The 14697-nt window shown below is 39.6% G+C and overlaps 1 protein-coding gene across 9 annotated transcripts in view; it reads right to left on the minus strand.

The window, feature by feature from the left end:
- LOC121034498 (alpha-fetoprotein-like) overlaps positions 1-14470 on the minus strand; it is a 53267-nt gene extending 38797 nt beyond the window's left edge. For 8 of the 9 annotated variants that reach the window (XR_005792477.1, XR_005792472.1, XR_005792475.1 and 5 more), the window contains exons 1-5: positions 14369-14470; positions 13177-13228; positions 12895-13036; positions 11348-11559; positions 995-1127 (exon numbers count right to left, since the gene is read on the minus strand). Coding sequence is in view for 6 of the 9 variants with exons in the window: in XM_040481380.1 (XP_040337314.1) it covers positions 995-1127; positions 11348-11559; positions 12895-13036; positions 13177-13228; positions 14369-14453 (624 nt within the window). In the remaining 3 variants the exon portion in view is untranslated. The remainder of the gene's footprint in view (positions 1-994; positions 1128-11347; positions 11560-12894; positions 13037-13176; positions 13229-14368) is intronic. The other variant, XM_040481369.1, reaches the window with a different exon arrangement.
- Between the last annotated feature and the right edge of the window lie 227 nt (positions 14471-14697).

A 14697-nucleotide genomic window follows, 5' to 3' on the forward strand; every position in this document is an offset into this window, starting at 1 on the left:
TACCATGCTGTGAGGAATCCCGAGCTAGCCAGGGCAGAGAGACTACATGGAGAGGCCCTGAGATTATATGAAAAGAAAAAGGTGTTGAGCTAACCCCCAGAGTCCCCCGGAGTCCTAGATCTAGCCATTGTCTGACTACAACCACAAGAAAGATGAGCCAGAACAGCCCAGATGAGCCCTTCCCGAACTGACCCCCAGAAATCATGAGAGAGAATAAAATGATCGTTGCTGTCTTGAGTCAATAAATGTTGGGGTGCTTTGTTATGCAACAATAGTAACTAGAACATTAAATATTTGTAATGAAGTACTGTCTACGCTAAATTATGCTTTCAGATTTTATTGACAATATGAATTGCCTACATATCTTGTTAAAATGAAATCTTATTTGGGGCGCCTGGGTGGCGCAGTCGGTTGAGCGTCCGACTTCAGCCAGGTCACGATCTCGCGGTCCGGGAGTTCGAGCCCCGCGTCGGGCTCTGGGCTGATGGCTCGGAGCCTGGAGCCTGTTTCCGATTCTGTGTCTCCCTCTCTCTCTGCCCCTCCCTCGTTCATGCTGTGTCTCTCTCTGTCTCAAAAATAAATAAAACGTTAAAAAAAAAAATTAAAAAAAAAAAAAAAAAAGAATTGACTAGGAGCGCCTGGGTGGCTCAGTCGGTTAAGCGTCCGACTTCAGCTCAGGTCACGATCTCGCAGTCCGTGAGTTCGATCCCCGCGTCGGGCTCTGGGCTGATGGCTCGGAGCCTGGAGCCTGTTTCCGATTCTGTGTCTCCCTCTCTCCTTGCCCCTCCCCCGTTCATGCTCTGTCTCTCTCTGTCCCAAAAAATAAATAAACGTTGAAAAAAAAATAAAAAAAAAATGAAATCTTATTTAGTAGGTTTGGAGAAGAGCTTCAGGTTCTGCATTTCCGACAAGCTGCCAGAAGGTAGGTGTGATGCCAGTTCACACCCACCCTTTGCATAACAAGGTTCTAAATAACAGTTGACAAATATTTTACCTTTATCTGGAAGCACTCAGTTTTGTTTTCTTCTTGGCAACATGACCGAATAGCTGTTTCATAGCAAGCAGACGTGGTCAGAATAGTAGGTCCATACAAGAATGGATGCTTTCTAGATGTTTCATAAATGTACCTGTAATGTGGCAAACGCGGAGTTGTGAAATTTAGAATTCAAGAACATGTGCCAACACTGTCTCTTAAAAACTTAGGATTCGTTTTGTTTTGTTAACCTGAAACTTGTAGAATTTCGTGGTGAAAGAGATGAGGTAGCAGTATACATAAATGCATCACACGTTCACACACATCACTGTGGACAGATCCCTGTGAAGTTAGTCAGACATTCCCTGAATGCCCTTGAAGTGGCCAACTGTAACTACCAGGCTGGTGGGGAAAGAAAAAATAATGAAAACCTGTCGCTTTTATATAAGGAGTGGAAGGTAGAAAGTTCAATAGTCCAAACTGAATTGTAAATGCACAATTGCACAGCTGGTGCAGGAGGATTACATTTAGGAGCTAGTGGTGGAGGTAAAGGAGTCTCTCAAGATCATCCAGAAGTTCTTTCTAGACGAGGAAAGTTAATGTCACTGCCCTCCAAGATGTGCCCCCCAATATTTGGGTTTGTTACTAAGTCCCCAGTTTTTATTTCCCTCTCAGGTTTATTCATTCTTCCTACTCATAGAGCCTGGGCTTCAGGTCTGCCTTTCACTTATAATTATATCTCCTATATGGCAAAGTTTGTTCCAAATACCCCACAGACACGCATGCAAATATACTCGACAAGAGGACATTACAGGCAAAAACTGTCTCGAGGCTCACACAAATTCATTTCTTTTCCTGTTTGTACAGGGAGAATCTTATTTCAGCCTCCCTTGCAGTTAGGTTGGGAACATATAACTGAGTCCTGGATGATGAAATATGAATAAGTGTGCTCTACACCGCTTTCAGGTGTGGCTGTTAATGTCTTAGCACAGTTCCCCGTTTTCTCCTTTTCTGTCTCACAGTAACCGTGGAAACACACGCTCCAGATAATATAGAGATGGAAATGTCTTGCATTCTTGAGTTACCGCTTGGAGACGAATTGTCAGGGACTGAGCCAAGTTAGAGAGAGATGAGCTTCAAAGTGTCAGAGTAGCCAGTTAAAACGAATTGAAAGTAACACTTAAGACTTTAATCACTTATGAGGATAGTATGAGCAAGAGGTTAAACCGGAGAAAGTGCTGACTCCCCACCCTGTCCCCTTGTCCATTCCTGCCTCCCCCCCACCCCATGGACCTGCACCAGTCAAGGATCAGGTAGATCATCACAGATGTGAGGATGGCTTACTCCTGAAGGAGTCCCAAACAAAAGGCCCCTGTGGTTTTAAGGACACTGGGGCAGGGGGGAAGGGGAAGGGAAAGGTCTGAGAGTTGGAAAACTCTGAATGCTGAGCTAACATGCACAAAATTCTCTCCAAGTTTCTCCCTTCATCTCCCCCCCCTCCCCATTAGAAAGTCTCAATAGAGGCACCTGGGCTAGGAATGAAGCTAGGCACAAAAGTATGGCCAGTTTGGAGGGAGGAAGGGACTGAGTCCTTGACTGCGACTCCTTCAGTGGCTGAAATGTGTTTTGCTCCAATCTGGAATGGGAATGACAGCTTTACCCCATGAGGAATGTCATCTGTAATTGCCAGGCCTGAAAAAAATCATGCTCAGCATTCAGCCAGGAGCCAGACTCTTCAAGAGTCACCAAAGAGAACTACCCGATTTAGACTGTGATATGAACAAGAAATAAATCTTTATTAAGTCAATATTTAGGATTTTAGGATTTATTTCTAAACATAAGATTTACTTGTGACCACAGAATAGCTTAGTCCATCCTGATTATTATAAAACTTAATAAAAGTTTAAGATGTAATGTCTATAAAGTAGGCATATGTCACCAGAAAAATGGTGACACCAGAAAACCAGGTTTTTAACATTAAAAGGATAATGGAGGAGATGATAGATAGAACAGGGACTTGGTTCATGTTTTAATTTCCTCCTGCCCCCAGTTCCTTGGATAACACATAAATCTTTATTCCTGCAACTTCTCTAACTCCAATTTCTTTTGGGATACCAGCTAAGGACACAGCTGCTGCAGCCATTGAAGTCAAACAACAAGTTGGTATTGTTGCCTTCCCTGAAATGATCGAAAAAAACAACTAGATTTCATGACAAATGGCCAAGGAAATGCTTAAAATATTTGAAGAGAAATCCCCACATGTTACCGGGTCTAGAAAACAAAATCACACCCAAGAAAGTGGCTAGAGTTTCTGGAGTCAGGAACTATATCCACATGTGACTGCATTAGAAGAGTATTTCTTGCTGCTTTCTGAAGTTTAGGGCCAGATTGAGAATCATGGCACCATAATGAAAGATGAGAGATTTTGCAGGAGACCTGAAGCACCAGCCAAACAGACCTTATTTACAACGGATGTGTTTAGCAATCCTGTGGTAACATTTGCTTTTGGTTAAAAGTACAAAATCTTTTCTTGTTGGTGGAGGACCAAGATGGTGGCCATTAGAGTTGTTTACTAAATATTTCCAGTTCCCCTCCTTTCAGGCAAGTGGTAGGACTGTACATACCCAACCCCTCTGAAGTGAGGTATGACAATGTGACTTGCTGGTTAGTGATGTCTGAGTAGAAATGATGAGTATTTCTTCTAAACAAGCTTAAGAAACAGTGCATGATTTACTATCATCCCCTTCCCTTGACATAGGAATCAAAGAAGCAAGTGTTGGGTCTTTCTCAACCTAGGTCTCTAAGTGACTATGATAATCAGGCCTCCTACCAATCTACATTGGACAGATAGCATGAGTGAAGAAAAAAAAAGTCATATTAAGCTGCTGAAAATTAGAGATTGTTTGCTTATTTGCTACCACACTAAATTTAGCCTATCCTTTTGCTCTTTAAAAACCTATAATGGAAAATATCATCTACAAACCATGGAAGGGGAGAAATAGGCCAAATAATAGAACTGAACATGATTCATTAGCAAGACTTAGAAAAGTAGGTGCGTGCTTGGCAAAACAAAAACAAAAACAGAAAACAAACAAACAAACAAGCAAATGCTCTTCATTCTCACCAAGGGGCTCTCAAGCCCTTGGAAGTTTAGTCAATAGATTTCTATCAGCAGAGTTTCTCAGGCCCAACTTGTAGAAACAGAAGAGCAGAACTGATATTATCAACATATACCGGGCCTCCCAACATAAGGCAAAATTCTTGATCAAAATGAAATTTCACCAAAGCCATTCAATACCTCTGCTCTCTACTGTGCATGCTAAATTAAGAGTTCATGGGGCGCCTGGGTGGTGCAGTCGGTTAAGCGTCCGACTTCAGCTCAGGTCACGATCTCGCGGTCGGTGAGTTCGAGCCCCGCGTCGGGCTCTGGGCTGATGGCTCAGAGCCTGGAGCCTGTTTCCGATTCTGTGTTTCCCTCTCTCTCTGCCCCTCCCCCGTTCATGCTCTGTCTCTCTCTGTCCCAAAAATAAATAAACGTTGAAAAAAAAAATTATAAATTAAGAGTTCATTACTGTACTACAGTAACTTAGTTCCCTTGGAAGATATTCAATATGAGCCAATCTAATTTCAAATCTCCAAAGGCAAAGTTTAATTTAGTATAAGGAAAAGGTTTCTAATAATTACAGCCATTTACACAATGGAATGTCCCTGTTGTAAGATAACATAGGGTCATGCTTGGTCGGAAGTTGGGTTCTATAGTCAGACATACAATGGAAGCTTACAATAATTAAAACTGTTATTGAAATTTTCTTAGATAATCCAAAGGTACAGTAACTATGGTTTTGTGTATCTGTATACTATATGTACCTTTTGAAAAGTCTGAAAGAGCTGACTTTTCACTCCAGCTTTGATATATACGTTACTGTTTCCTTGGTTGAGAATTAAGCAAAGTTATTGCCTTATAATTAGGAGAAAAGTAGTTAGAAAATTATTTTTCCCCTGAATATTCATAGTTGTCTGCACATAAGTAAAGATTATCATAGGAAGAGAGTTAAGACGACAGAGTAGTGGGGTGGGGGGGACCCTATGCTTGCCTTGTCCCTCAAACACAGCTAGATAAATATCATATCATTCTGAACACCCAGGAAATCGGTCTGAGAACTAAGAGAACAAACTACACATCTGAAGAGAGAGAAATGGCCACATTGTGGAAGGTAGAAGCTACGGAGAGTTGATTTGGGGGACAAAAGAGTTGTGGGTGCCGTGGAAGGGAGGGAACCCTGATCATGGAGAGCAGAGAGAGAAAGAGAGAAAGCAGCATGCATGGGATTACACAAGAAAAACACTTCCCCAAAATCATTGACTGGGAAAAAGAGAGAGGCTGATCATCACAGTTTTTGCAAGCAGTGGAGTTCAATGTCTGAAGTTTTAGAAGTCTGGGCCATCACCGGGTAAAGGCTGATAAGCTTTCCAGTGTTCATGTGGAGGAGGGCAGAGGCCCTGGAGTGGACAGGGTGCTCTGAAGATCCTCTGGGCCACACTGGGAGAGAGAGTTCCCTTTCTTGGAGTGCATTTGGGAGAGGTGGCACTGCCTCTCAGGGGACAAAAGACATGGTGGGCACCATCGAGCAGCCCCATTAATCAGCATAGCAGCAGAGACACCTGCTGAGGGCAGCTAACACGGAAGTCAGCTTTTGGCATTGCTTCACCATAAACTCTGAGCCCCTGTGTGTTCATGAAACTGCCCTTTTGGGACAAATTGACAGCAGCCACAGCACAAGACGCTCCCCCAGAGGATTAGCATGGGTCTGTGTCATGCCTGGTCCCTAAAATTTGGAATTTTGAAACCCAGGCCCGTGCCCGAGATAAAACACAAGAGTACTATGCCACAAGGCAGGCAGTTGGCTCAGACGCAGACAGGGTGAATGCAAAGATCTGACGGAAGCCTGAAACACAACAGAGATTTTTCGCTCCTCTCTTGAGGGCTTCCCAAACAGCGGCAGGTGCAAACTCCCCAGTCCAGGATGAGAGAACTAGCTGATGCCATTTTTCCCCCCAGCCCATCAGCACAGACGGATTTCCATAAGCAGCACAGCACCCCCAGTGGAGGCTGGAGCCACTTACCCCAAGCCCCACCCCACTGAGCCCTGTAGGTGCATCTTTACTAGGACAGGAGTGCCTGAGAACCAGTGCAACAAGACTCTCCCCCAGAAGACTAGCACAAACCTCCCACATGCACCAAGTCTATTGATCACAGAGTGCTACAAACTTCAGCTCTAGGGAAAATAGAATCCAGCCATTTATAACAAGCACATCAAAACACACCTAGTTAAAACTCACCACACACTGGACAAGGTTCAAACGCTTCCCATTGCAGGCAAGGAGAAACTCTGCAGAGAACTGATCTGAGGGAAAGAGCAGCCAAAACATAACAGCAAAGTGCACAGGCATACGCCAAAAAAATCTTCCTGAAGTACCAAGGCCTATACAGTATATGACCTCGTCTTAACATAGCCATTACCCTCAGGAGCAGGAGATGCAACAGTATTTCCTAACACACAGAAGACAGAGTCTAGCAAAATGCCAAGACAGAGAAATTCATCCCAAAAGAAAGAACAGGAAGAGGTCACGGCCAGGAATCTAATCAAAACAGATATAAGTAATATTCCTGAATCAGAATTTAAAACAACACTCATAAGGATACTAGCTGGGCTTGAGAAAAGCATAGAAGACACTATGGAGTCCCTTACTGCAGAGATTTAAAAAAAAAAAAAACACTGGGGCGCCTGGGTGGCTCAGTCGGCTGAGCGTCTGACTTCAGCTCAGGTCACGATCTCGCAGTTCGTGGGTTCGAGCCCCACGTCGGGCTCTGTGCTGACAGCTCAGAGCCTGGAGCTTATTTCAGATTCTGTGTCTCCCTCTCTCTCTGACCCTCCCCCGTTCATGCTCTATCTCTCTCTGTCTCAAAAGTAAGTAAACGTTAAAAAAAAATTTAAAAAAAAAAACACCTAAAAACTACTCAGCCTGAAATAAAAAAAATGCCATAACTGAGATGAAAAACCTACTGAATGTATTGACAACAAGGATGGAAGAATCAGACTACTGATTATGTTACTAATTAATAGTATAGAAGATAAGATTATGGAAAATAGTGAAGCTGAAAAGAAGAAGGAAAGAAAAACATTAGATCATGAAAGTAGACTTAGGGAACTTAGTGACTCCATAAAGTATAATAACATTCTTGTCACAGGAGTCCCAGAAGAAGAAGAGAGGGGGAAGTGGGCAGAAGGTTTGTTTGAGGAAATTATAGCTGAAAACTTCCTTAATCTGGGGAAGGAAACAGACATCCAAATCCAGGAGAGAACTCCCATCAAAATCAACAAAAGCTGTCCAACACCAAGACATATCATAGTGAAATTTGCAAAATGCAGAGATAGGAATCCTGAAAGCAGCAAGGGAAAAACAAATTCTTAGCCTACAAGGCAAGACAAATAAGGTTTGCATCAGATCTCTCCACAGAAGCTTGGCAGACCAAAAGGGAGTGGCATGATACATTCAATGGGAAAAAAATGTAGCCAAGAATATTTTATCCAACAAGGCTGTCATTCAGAATGGAAGGAGAGATAAAGAGTTTCCCAGACGAACAAAAACTAAAGGAGTTTGTGATCACTACACCAGCCCTGCAAAAAATGTAAAGGGGACTCTGAGTAGGAAAGAAAGACCAAAAGACTAGAAAGAAACCAAGAAAATCTCCAGAAACACTGGCTTTACAGATAATACAATGGCACTAAATTAATATCTATCAATAATCACTCTGAATGTAAATGAACTAAATGTTCCAATCATAAGACATAGGTTATTAGAATGGATAAAAATAATAATACCCATCTGTATGTTGCCTATAAAACACTCATTTTAGACCTAAAGACACTTGCATATTGAAAACGAGAGTATGGAGAACCATTTATTATGCTAATGGATGTCAAAACAAAGCCAGAGTAGCCGTAGCTATATCAGGCAAACTAGATTTTATTTTTTTAAATATTTTTCAAGTTTGCTTGCTTTGAGAGGGGGGAGGGGCAGAGAGAGAGGGAGAGAGGACCCTAAGCAGGTGCCAAACTCAGCGCAGAGCCTGACACGGGGCTCAATCTCATCACTGTAAAATCATGACCTGAGCCAAAATCAAGAGTTGGGTGCTTAAACCAAGCCCCCTAGGTGCCCCCAAACAAACTAGATCTCAAGCCAAAGACTACAGCAAGAGGTAAAGAAGGGCACTATAACATAATTAAGGGGTCTATCCAACAAGAAGATCTAAAAAGTGTAAATATTTATGTCCCCAACTTGATAACACCAAATATATAAATCAGTTAATAACAAACATGAAGAAACTCATTGATAATAATACAATAATAGTAGGGGTCTTTAATACCCCACTTACAACAACAACAGAACATCTAAGCGGAAAATCAACAAAGAAACAATGGCTTTGAATGACACAGTGGACCAGATAGATATAATAGATACATTCAGAATATTTCATCCTAAAGCAACAGGATACACATTCTTTTCTCCTTTTTTAAGTTTATCTACTTGTTTTGAGAGAGAGAGAGAGTGCAACACATGAGTGAGGGTGGGAGGGGCAAAGCAAAAGGAAGAGAGAGAATCCAAAGCAGATTCTGCACTGATGTGCACAACTGTGAGATCATGACCAGAGCTGAAATCAAGATTCAAACACTCGACTGACTGAGCCACCCTGGTGCCCCAGAATACACATTCTGTTCAAGTGCACATGGAACATTCTCCTGAATAGATCACATACTGGGTCACAAATCAGGCTTCAATAACAACTAAAAGATTGAGGTCATACCATGCATATTTTCAGACCACAATGCTATGAAACTTGAAGTCAACCACAAGAAAAATTTGGAAAGACCACAAATAATGGAGGTTAAAGAACCTACTACTGAAGAATGAATGAGTTAACCAGGAAATCAAAGAAGAAATAAAAAACACATGGAAGCAAATATCTCTGGAGGAAAGGGAACAAAAGCAACAATAAACTCTTGGGATCTCCTTAAGATAAAAAGCTTCTGCATAGCAAAAGAAACAACAAAACTAAAAGGCAGCCTACAGAATAGGAGAAGATATTTTCAAATGACATATCTGATAAATTGGTTAGTATCCAAAATTTGTAAAGAACTTATCAAACTCAATACCCAAAAAACAAATAATCCAATTAAAAAATGAGCAGAACATGTATAGACATTTTTCCAAAGAATACATACAGATGGCTAACGGACACCTGAAAAAGATGCTCAACATCGCTCATCTTCAGGGAAATACAAATCCAAACCATGAGAGATACCACCTCATACCTGTGAGAATGGCTAAAATTAACAACACAGGAAACAACAGATGTTGGGAGGATGCAGGGAAAGGGGAACTTCTTACACTGTTGGTGGGACTGCAAATTGGTACAGCCACTCTGGAAACAGTATGGATGTCACTCAAAAAGTTAAAACTCGAACTACCCTACAATCTAGCAATTGCCCTAATAGGTATTTATTCAACATATACAAAATAGTGATTAAAAGGACCACATGTACCCTGATGTTTAAAATAACATTATCAACAATAGCTAAACTATAAAAAGAGCCCAAATACCCATCAACTGGTGAATAGATAAAGAAGATGTGGTATATATATATATATATATATATATATATATGAAGATTACTCAGCCATAAAAAATGAAATCTTGCCATTTGCAACAATGTGGATGGCGCTAGAGTTCATTATGCTAAGCAAAATAAGTCAGTCAGAGAAAGACAAATACCATCTGATTTCACTCATATGTGGAATTCAAGAAAGAAAACACATGAATAAGGAGTAGGTGGGGGAAAGGAGAGGAAAGCAAACCATAAGAGACTCTTAAATATACAGAACAAACTGAGGGTTGCTAGAGGGGAGGGGGGCAGGGGAATGGGCTAAATGGGTGATGGATATTAAGGAGGCATTTTTTGTGATGAACTCTGGATGTTATATGTAAATGATGAATCACTAAATACTACTCCTGAAACCAATATTACATTGCATGTTAACTAGAATTGAATAAAAACTTGCAAAAAAAAAAAAGATTAACATATAACATAACTCAACATTGATTTCATTGTAAATTCTCAAGAAGAGACTAGATTCACTGCCTGAGTATTGGTCAGACTCCGTAATCTCTGAATGTTCAACTCAAACCTGATTTTAGACTTCTCCTTAGAGTGGAAGAACTACAAATAAATAGGTAGCTGGGTCCTATTTTGGTTCCCATTTGGTTTCCCCTGAAGTCAGATGAGTTGCAACCTGCCCAACCCCTTGTTCCTTAGTCCTTTCTACCTAAGTAGCTGGGGCCAATTAATTTCCTTTTGAAGGCTCAGTAATCTCTGGGGGCAATTCTGCCCTTATATGGGTGAGTTAAAGGAGCTTGTATTATTCAGCATCAAATCATCCTGTCTGCTCGTTTATCTGTGGTCTAAAATTTTATGTCTAAAATCTGAAATAAAATCACTACTATGCTCCTTGCAGTCTAGAATCAGCAATCAGACCTTTGCCTTATTCCCATTGTCTGAACCTATCTTGATAAGATGGCCAAAACTTCATTCCTTGAGAACTGAAGCTTTGTGTTTCTCTTGTCATTTCTCTCTCTCTAGGCATTGGTTACCTGCCTCTAAACCCCAGTCACTTGCTCACACCACACATACATAGACCTCTGTGCTCATGAGAAGAAAAAATGACCTTGCCTACCCATTTGCTATACTGCTATTCACTCCAGGTGGGAATTATAGAATCAGACTTTATGAATAGAAAAGCATCTCTGTCTAATCTGCAATTGTCACTTATTCCTAGGTTCCATATGAAAGGCTCTCTCCATGCCTATCAGGTACCCTCTCTACTATCCCTTGATGAATCTCCCAAATGCCAGCCTCTTGCCAGAGCTGTTACCTGCTCTCTGTCCCCAGTACTCTCTGTTTATTATGCTTGGCCTGATTGCTATACCTTGTAACATCATTTGCTACTGGTCTGACTAATCTAACCAATAAGGAGGTGGGTTCTTTACATTGCCCTAGTCATTTTTAAAATTTATTTAAACATTTTTTTCATCCTAGTCACTTTTAATGCCTCTATACACAGACCTGTATATTCACTAAGACTGTAATTGTCATTCTGAGGGAGAAAAATATATATTGTAGCTCAAACCTTTACTTCAATTCCATGTAATAAAGCAGTGTGTTCTCAGAGCCCATATATTAAAAAAAAAAAAAATCTGTCTTCAAAATGGAAAACACTCTTCTTCAGAGAGTATGGCAAGGAGAAATGACTTACCTCTCCTTCACTGATGCTTGATTCTCTTTGTCTACCTCGCAGATCTGCTCGAGATTTGGAATTTGGAATACATCGCTATATTCTGTGTCATCTTTTTTGTATAATAGGAAGCACTTGAGTCTTGCTTTGTTATTTATATTGCAACAGTCAGAAAACTCCTGTTTGTCAGCCATTCCTTGGTTGTTACAAACATGCTCTAGGAAGGTAGTCATCTGTAGGAGGAATAATAACAATTTAAAGGTGAAAAATGTATGATCTACATCCCTAACCATAGGAAAGTTAAAGAACTATTTCAGGAAAAGACCACTGAGTGTACAACTTGTATTTAACAGTCCCTGGACATAGCTCTTTAGAGCAAAAGCTTTTTAGGTTTTGAAGTCTAGACTCCCACATACTGACATGGGCCAAAAGGAATTCATCACTCTCTCCTTTCCTATGTAATTGGTTCATTTTCATAAAGTTGTTAAGAGGTATTAAACACAAGCCAAAATTACAGAGCCTAACGAAGTTCAGGTATTTTTTTATGAGAACTATCCACCAAGAAATAGATGGTAATTTGCTTTCCTTGCTTCCAAATGGTTTTCAGTTTGGTTTCCATGGGAAGTTATTTTAAGAATGCAACTCTGACGCAGTGTGTATTCAATGTCAAATATTCAAATGAAAATGTGATAATTTAGTTAGTTTTCAAATACCTTTGAGTGGCAGTAAATGTGTGGGATGCTGTAAACCTCAAAAGACATATATTTCTAGATTTGGGGGGAAAGGGCCAAAAAAAAAAAAGGCCATCTTTTGAAGTAGAAATAAGAAGTAATCACTATAAAGTAAGTGAGACTAGTCATTGGCAGAAGCATTTCGTTTAAAATGTGTTTCTCATAAGACTGATAATTTTCCTGTCTACTTAGAGTCTAGTAAAAGATAGGTGAGTTTTAGCTCCAAGAAGATGGACTTGAAAATAAAAACCTCCCAAGAAATAAGAAAACCACTGACTTGTAGTTTAAAGTGTTTGGCATGAGGTAAGTGATCCATAAAATCTGTAGATTGTACAAATATGTTGTTAGTGTTTATCAAGAACTCACTAATTACAAGACAGACATACTTTATGAGATAGTAGTAGTCCCCAAGATTTCCTACTAACTGGTAAAAGGAGCCTATAATAATATTCACCTCTTTCTTCTTTTTCATATTCTCTTAGAAACTTTTTTAAATTAGTACTTTGATTTCCCAGTTACCTTTATATAAGGATATTAGACAATAGTATTCTAGAGGCAGAGAAGAGCAACCAACTTAAATGAACAAATTGGCATTTTAGGTTATAATAGTCGCTTGAGTGTTTTGTTCTCTGAGTCTGACCTCCCAGCAATGAAATGAAAAACTGTAGGTTTATAAACCTATAAAATTTACATTTTGAGTGTGATTCACATACACATCGCTGCCTTAAAATCCCCTACCTAATTGTTCAGCACCCCACCTCATAACAACACCTTCTGGGTGGAATTTCGGTTTAAAAAAAAAAAGGGAGAGAGAAAGACAGAACATGATTCACCTACCAACTGGTGAGAGCATTCGGACGGTGATTCCTGTGGCTTGAGGACCTTGCACTTCTCTGCGCGATCTACCAACTCTTCAACTATGGTTTGTACTTCTTGATAAGTTGATTTCTGAAGAAACTGAGCAACCATAATGCTAGTGCTGAAACATAACACTTGTGAGAGTGCTAAAGATAGAATCAAAACTCTTCCCCCATCGTTGTGAGATCACTGCCCCCTCCCCCCTCCAGAATAAGTATGATTTCAAATTTCAGACAAAAGAATATCGATAATACAACTCACATGTCTCTTAAGTTCTCTTGCAGATAATTCTGGCTATTAGTGTGGTTCAAGGCTGAAGAAAAATGAAATTTTATTTGCACAAGAGGATATTTTCAAAATTGAAATCTCCCTGTATAATTCTGAAATGTATATTTTTTCACTTATAAATTTCCAGGTCAATTCCATTTGCCCTCAAAAATTAAAACAAGTTACCAGAATTTATATTCACTTGTGTTTAAACTGCATTCTGTGAATAACTTATTTCTGTTCAAATATATTGTGTACTTGAAATCTGTCATTGGCCTCCCATTAAGTTGCATGTACTTGTGTTGACACACTTGAATTAATTAATGTGATTTGGTTATTTAACTCTTTATATTAGAAGTTACTAGAACATCCAAGGAATGCTAAGAAAATTAAGGTTTAACATTGGTAACAAACATACAAACATTAGCACTTCAACAAGATTCATCTGGCAAAGACATTCTCTCACCCATTTTGGATTTACTCATCAACTTTATCTTTCTTATCACCTCCACTCACCACACACACACACACACACACACACACGTTCTCTATTGAAAACAATACCTTCTGCTTATACTAATAGCTCCTAAAGAGCTTAGCAGCTACATGTTAAATAAAGAAATCATTATTTACTTGCCCTGTTAATATAGAGAAACATTCTGGAGTCAGTTACTCTGAGTTCAACTTCTAGCTCTAATACTGACTGTGGCCTTGGAAAAATTACTTAAGCTCTCAAAGTTGCTGCTTCTCCATCTACAAAATGTAAATAAACTCTACCGCATTGGATGTTTGTTAGGATTAAATGGAAACATGTGTGACGCACCAAGTACAGTGCCTGCCACAGAATAGGTACTGAAGAAGATAGATCGTAATATTATTCCTGCTACTATAAATACAATTACTTTATCCAAAATCATTTATCCGATTTCAAATACAAGTTTGAAATGGATCATTCCATCACCAAGAATGGAAGTAAGACTAAAACGAGATCTTCCTGTGTGTGTTGCCTCAATATGTTAGTTCTCTTTCTGCATCCGTTCCACAAATTAATTTCTAGCCATTTCCAGTGACTCTATTGACAATGATGAGCACTGAGAAAGATAAACCTTTCCATACATATTTAAGTAGTTGCTATGCCTTTACTTCCTGGCACATGGGATATATAGAATGTAAATAGGATCCCTACCTGCAGCTAGTAAACTTCTCTGTAGAGTTTGGCATTGAACGTAGCTGAAGAAAACAAGAAAACATATGGGTCTAAGATTCTTCATTATTTTAGATGAAACTTTAAAGAGGGTGCTCTATCACCTGAAAAAAAATGAAGAATCCTTTTATACTCTTTTCAAGTAATTACTATTAATAATTAACCTTTTCCTGGTGAATATTTTTTTCCAGGCCAGTACGACCCTGATAAAATTTAAGAATCTCATGACAATGAAGAAATATTGTTAATAGATGGCATTCATTAATGAATACTGGATTTTAAAATCAGTCATGTGAATCTACTTGTTTTTT

Source organism: Herpailurus yagouaroundi, unplaced genomic scaffold (genome assembly GCF_014898765.1).
Source record: "Herpailurus yagouaroundi ecotype Mexico unplaced genomic scaffold, PumYag 28, whole genome shotgun sequence".
Taxonomy (NCBI): Eukaryota; Metazoa; Chordata; class Mammalia; order Carnivora; family Felidae; genus Herpailurus; species Herpailurus yagouaroundi.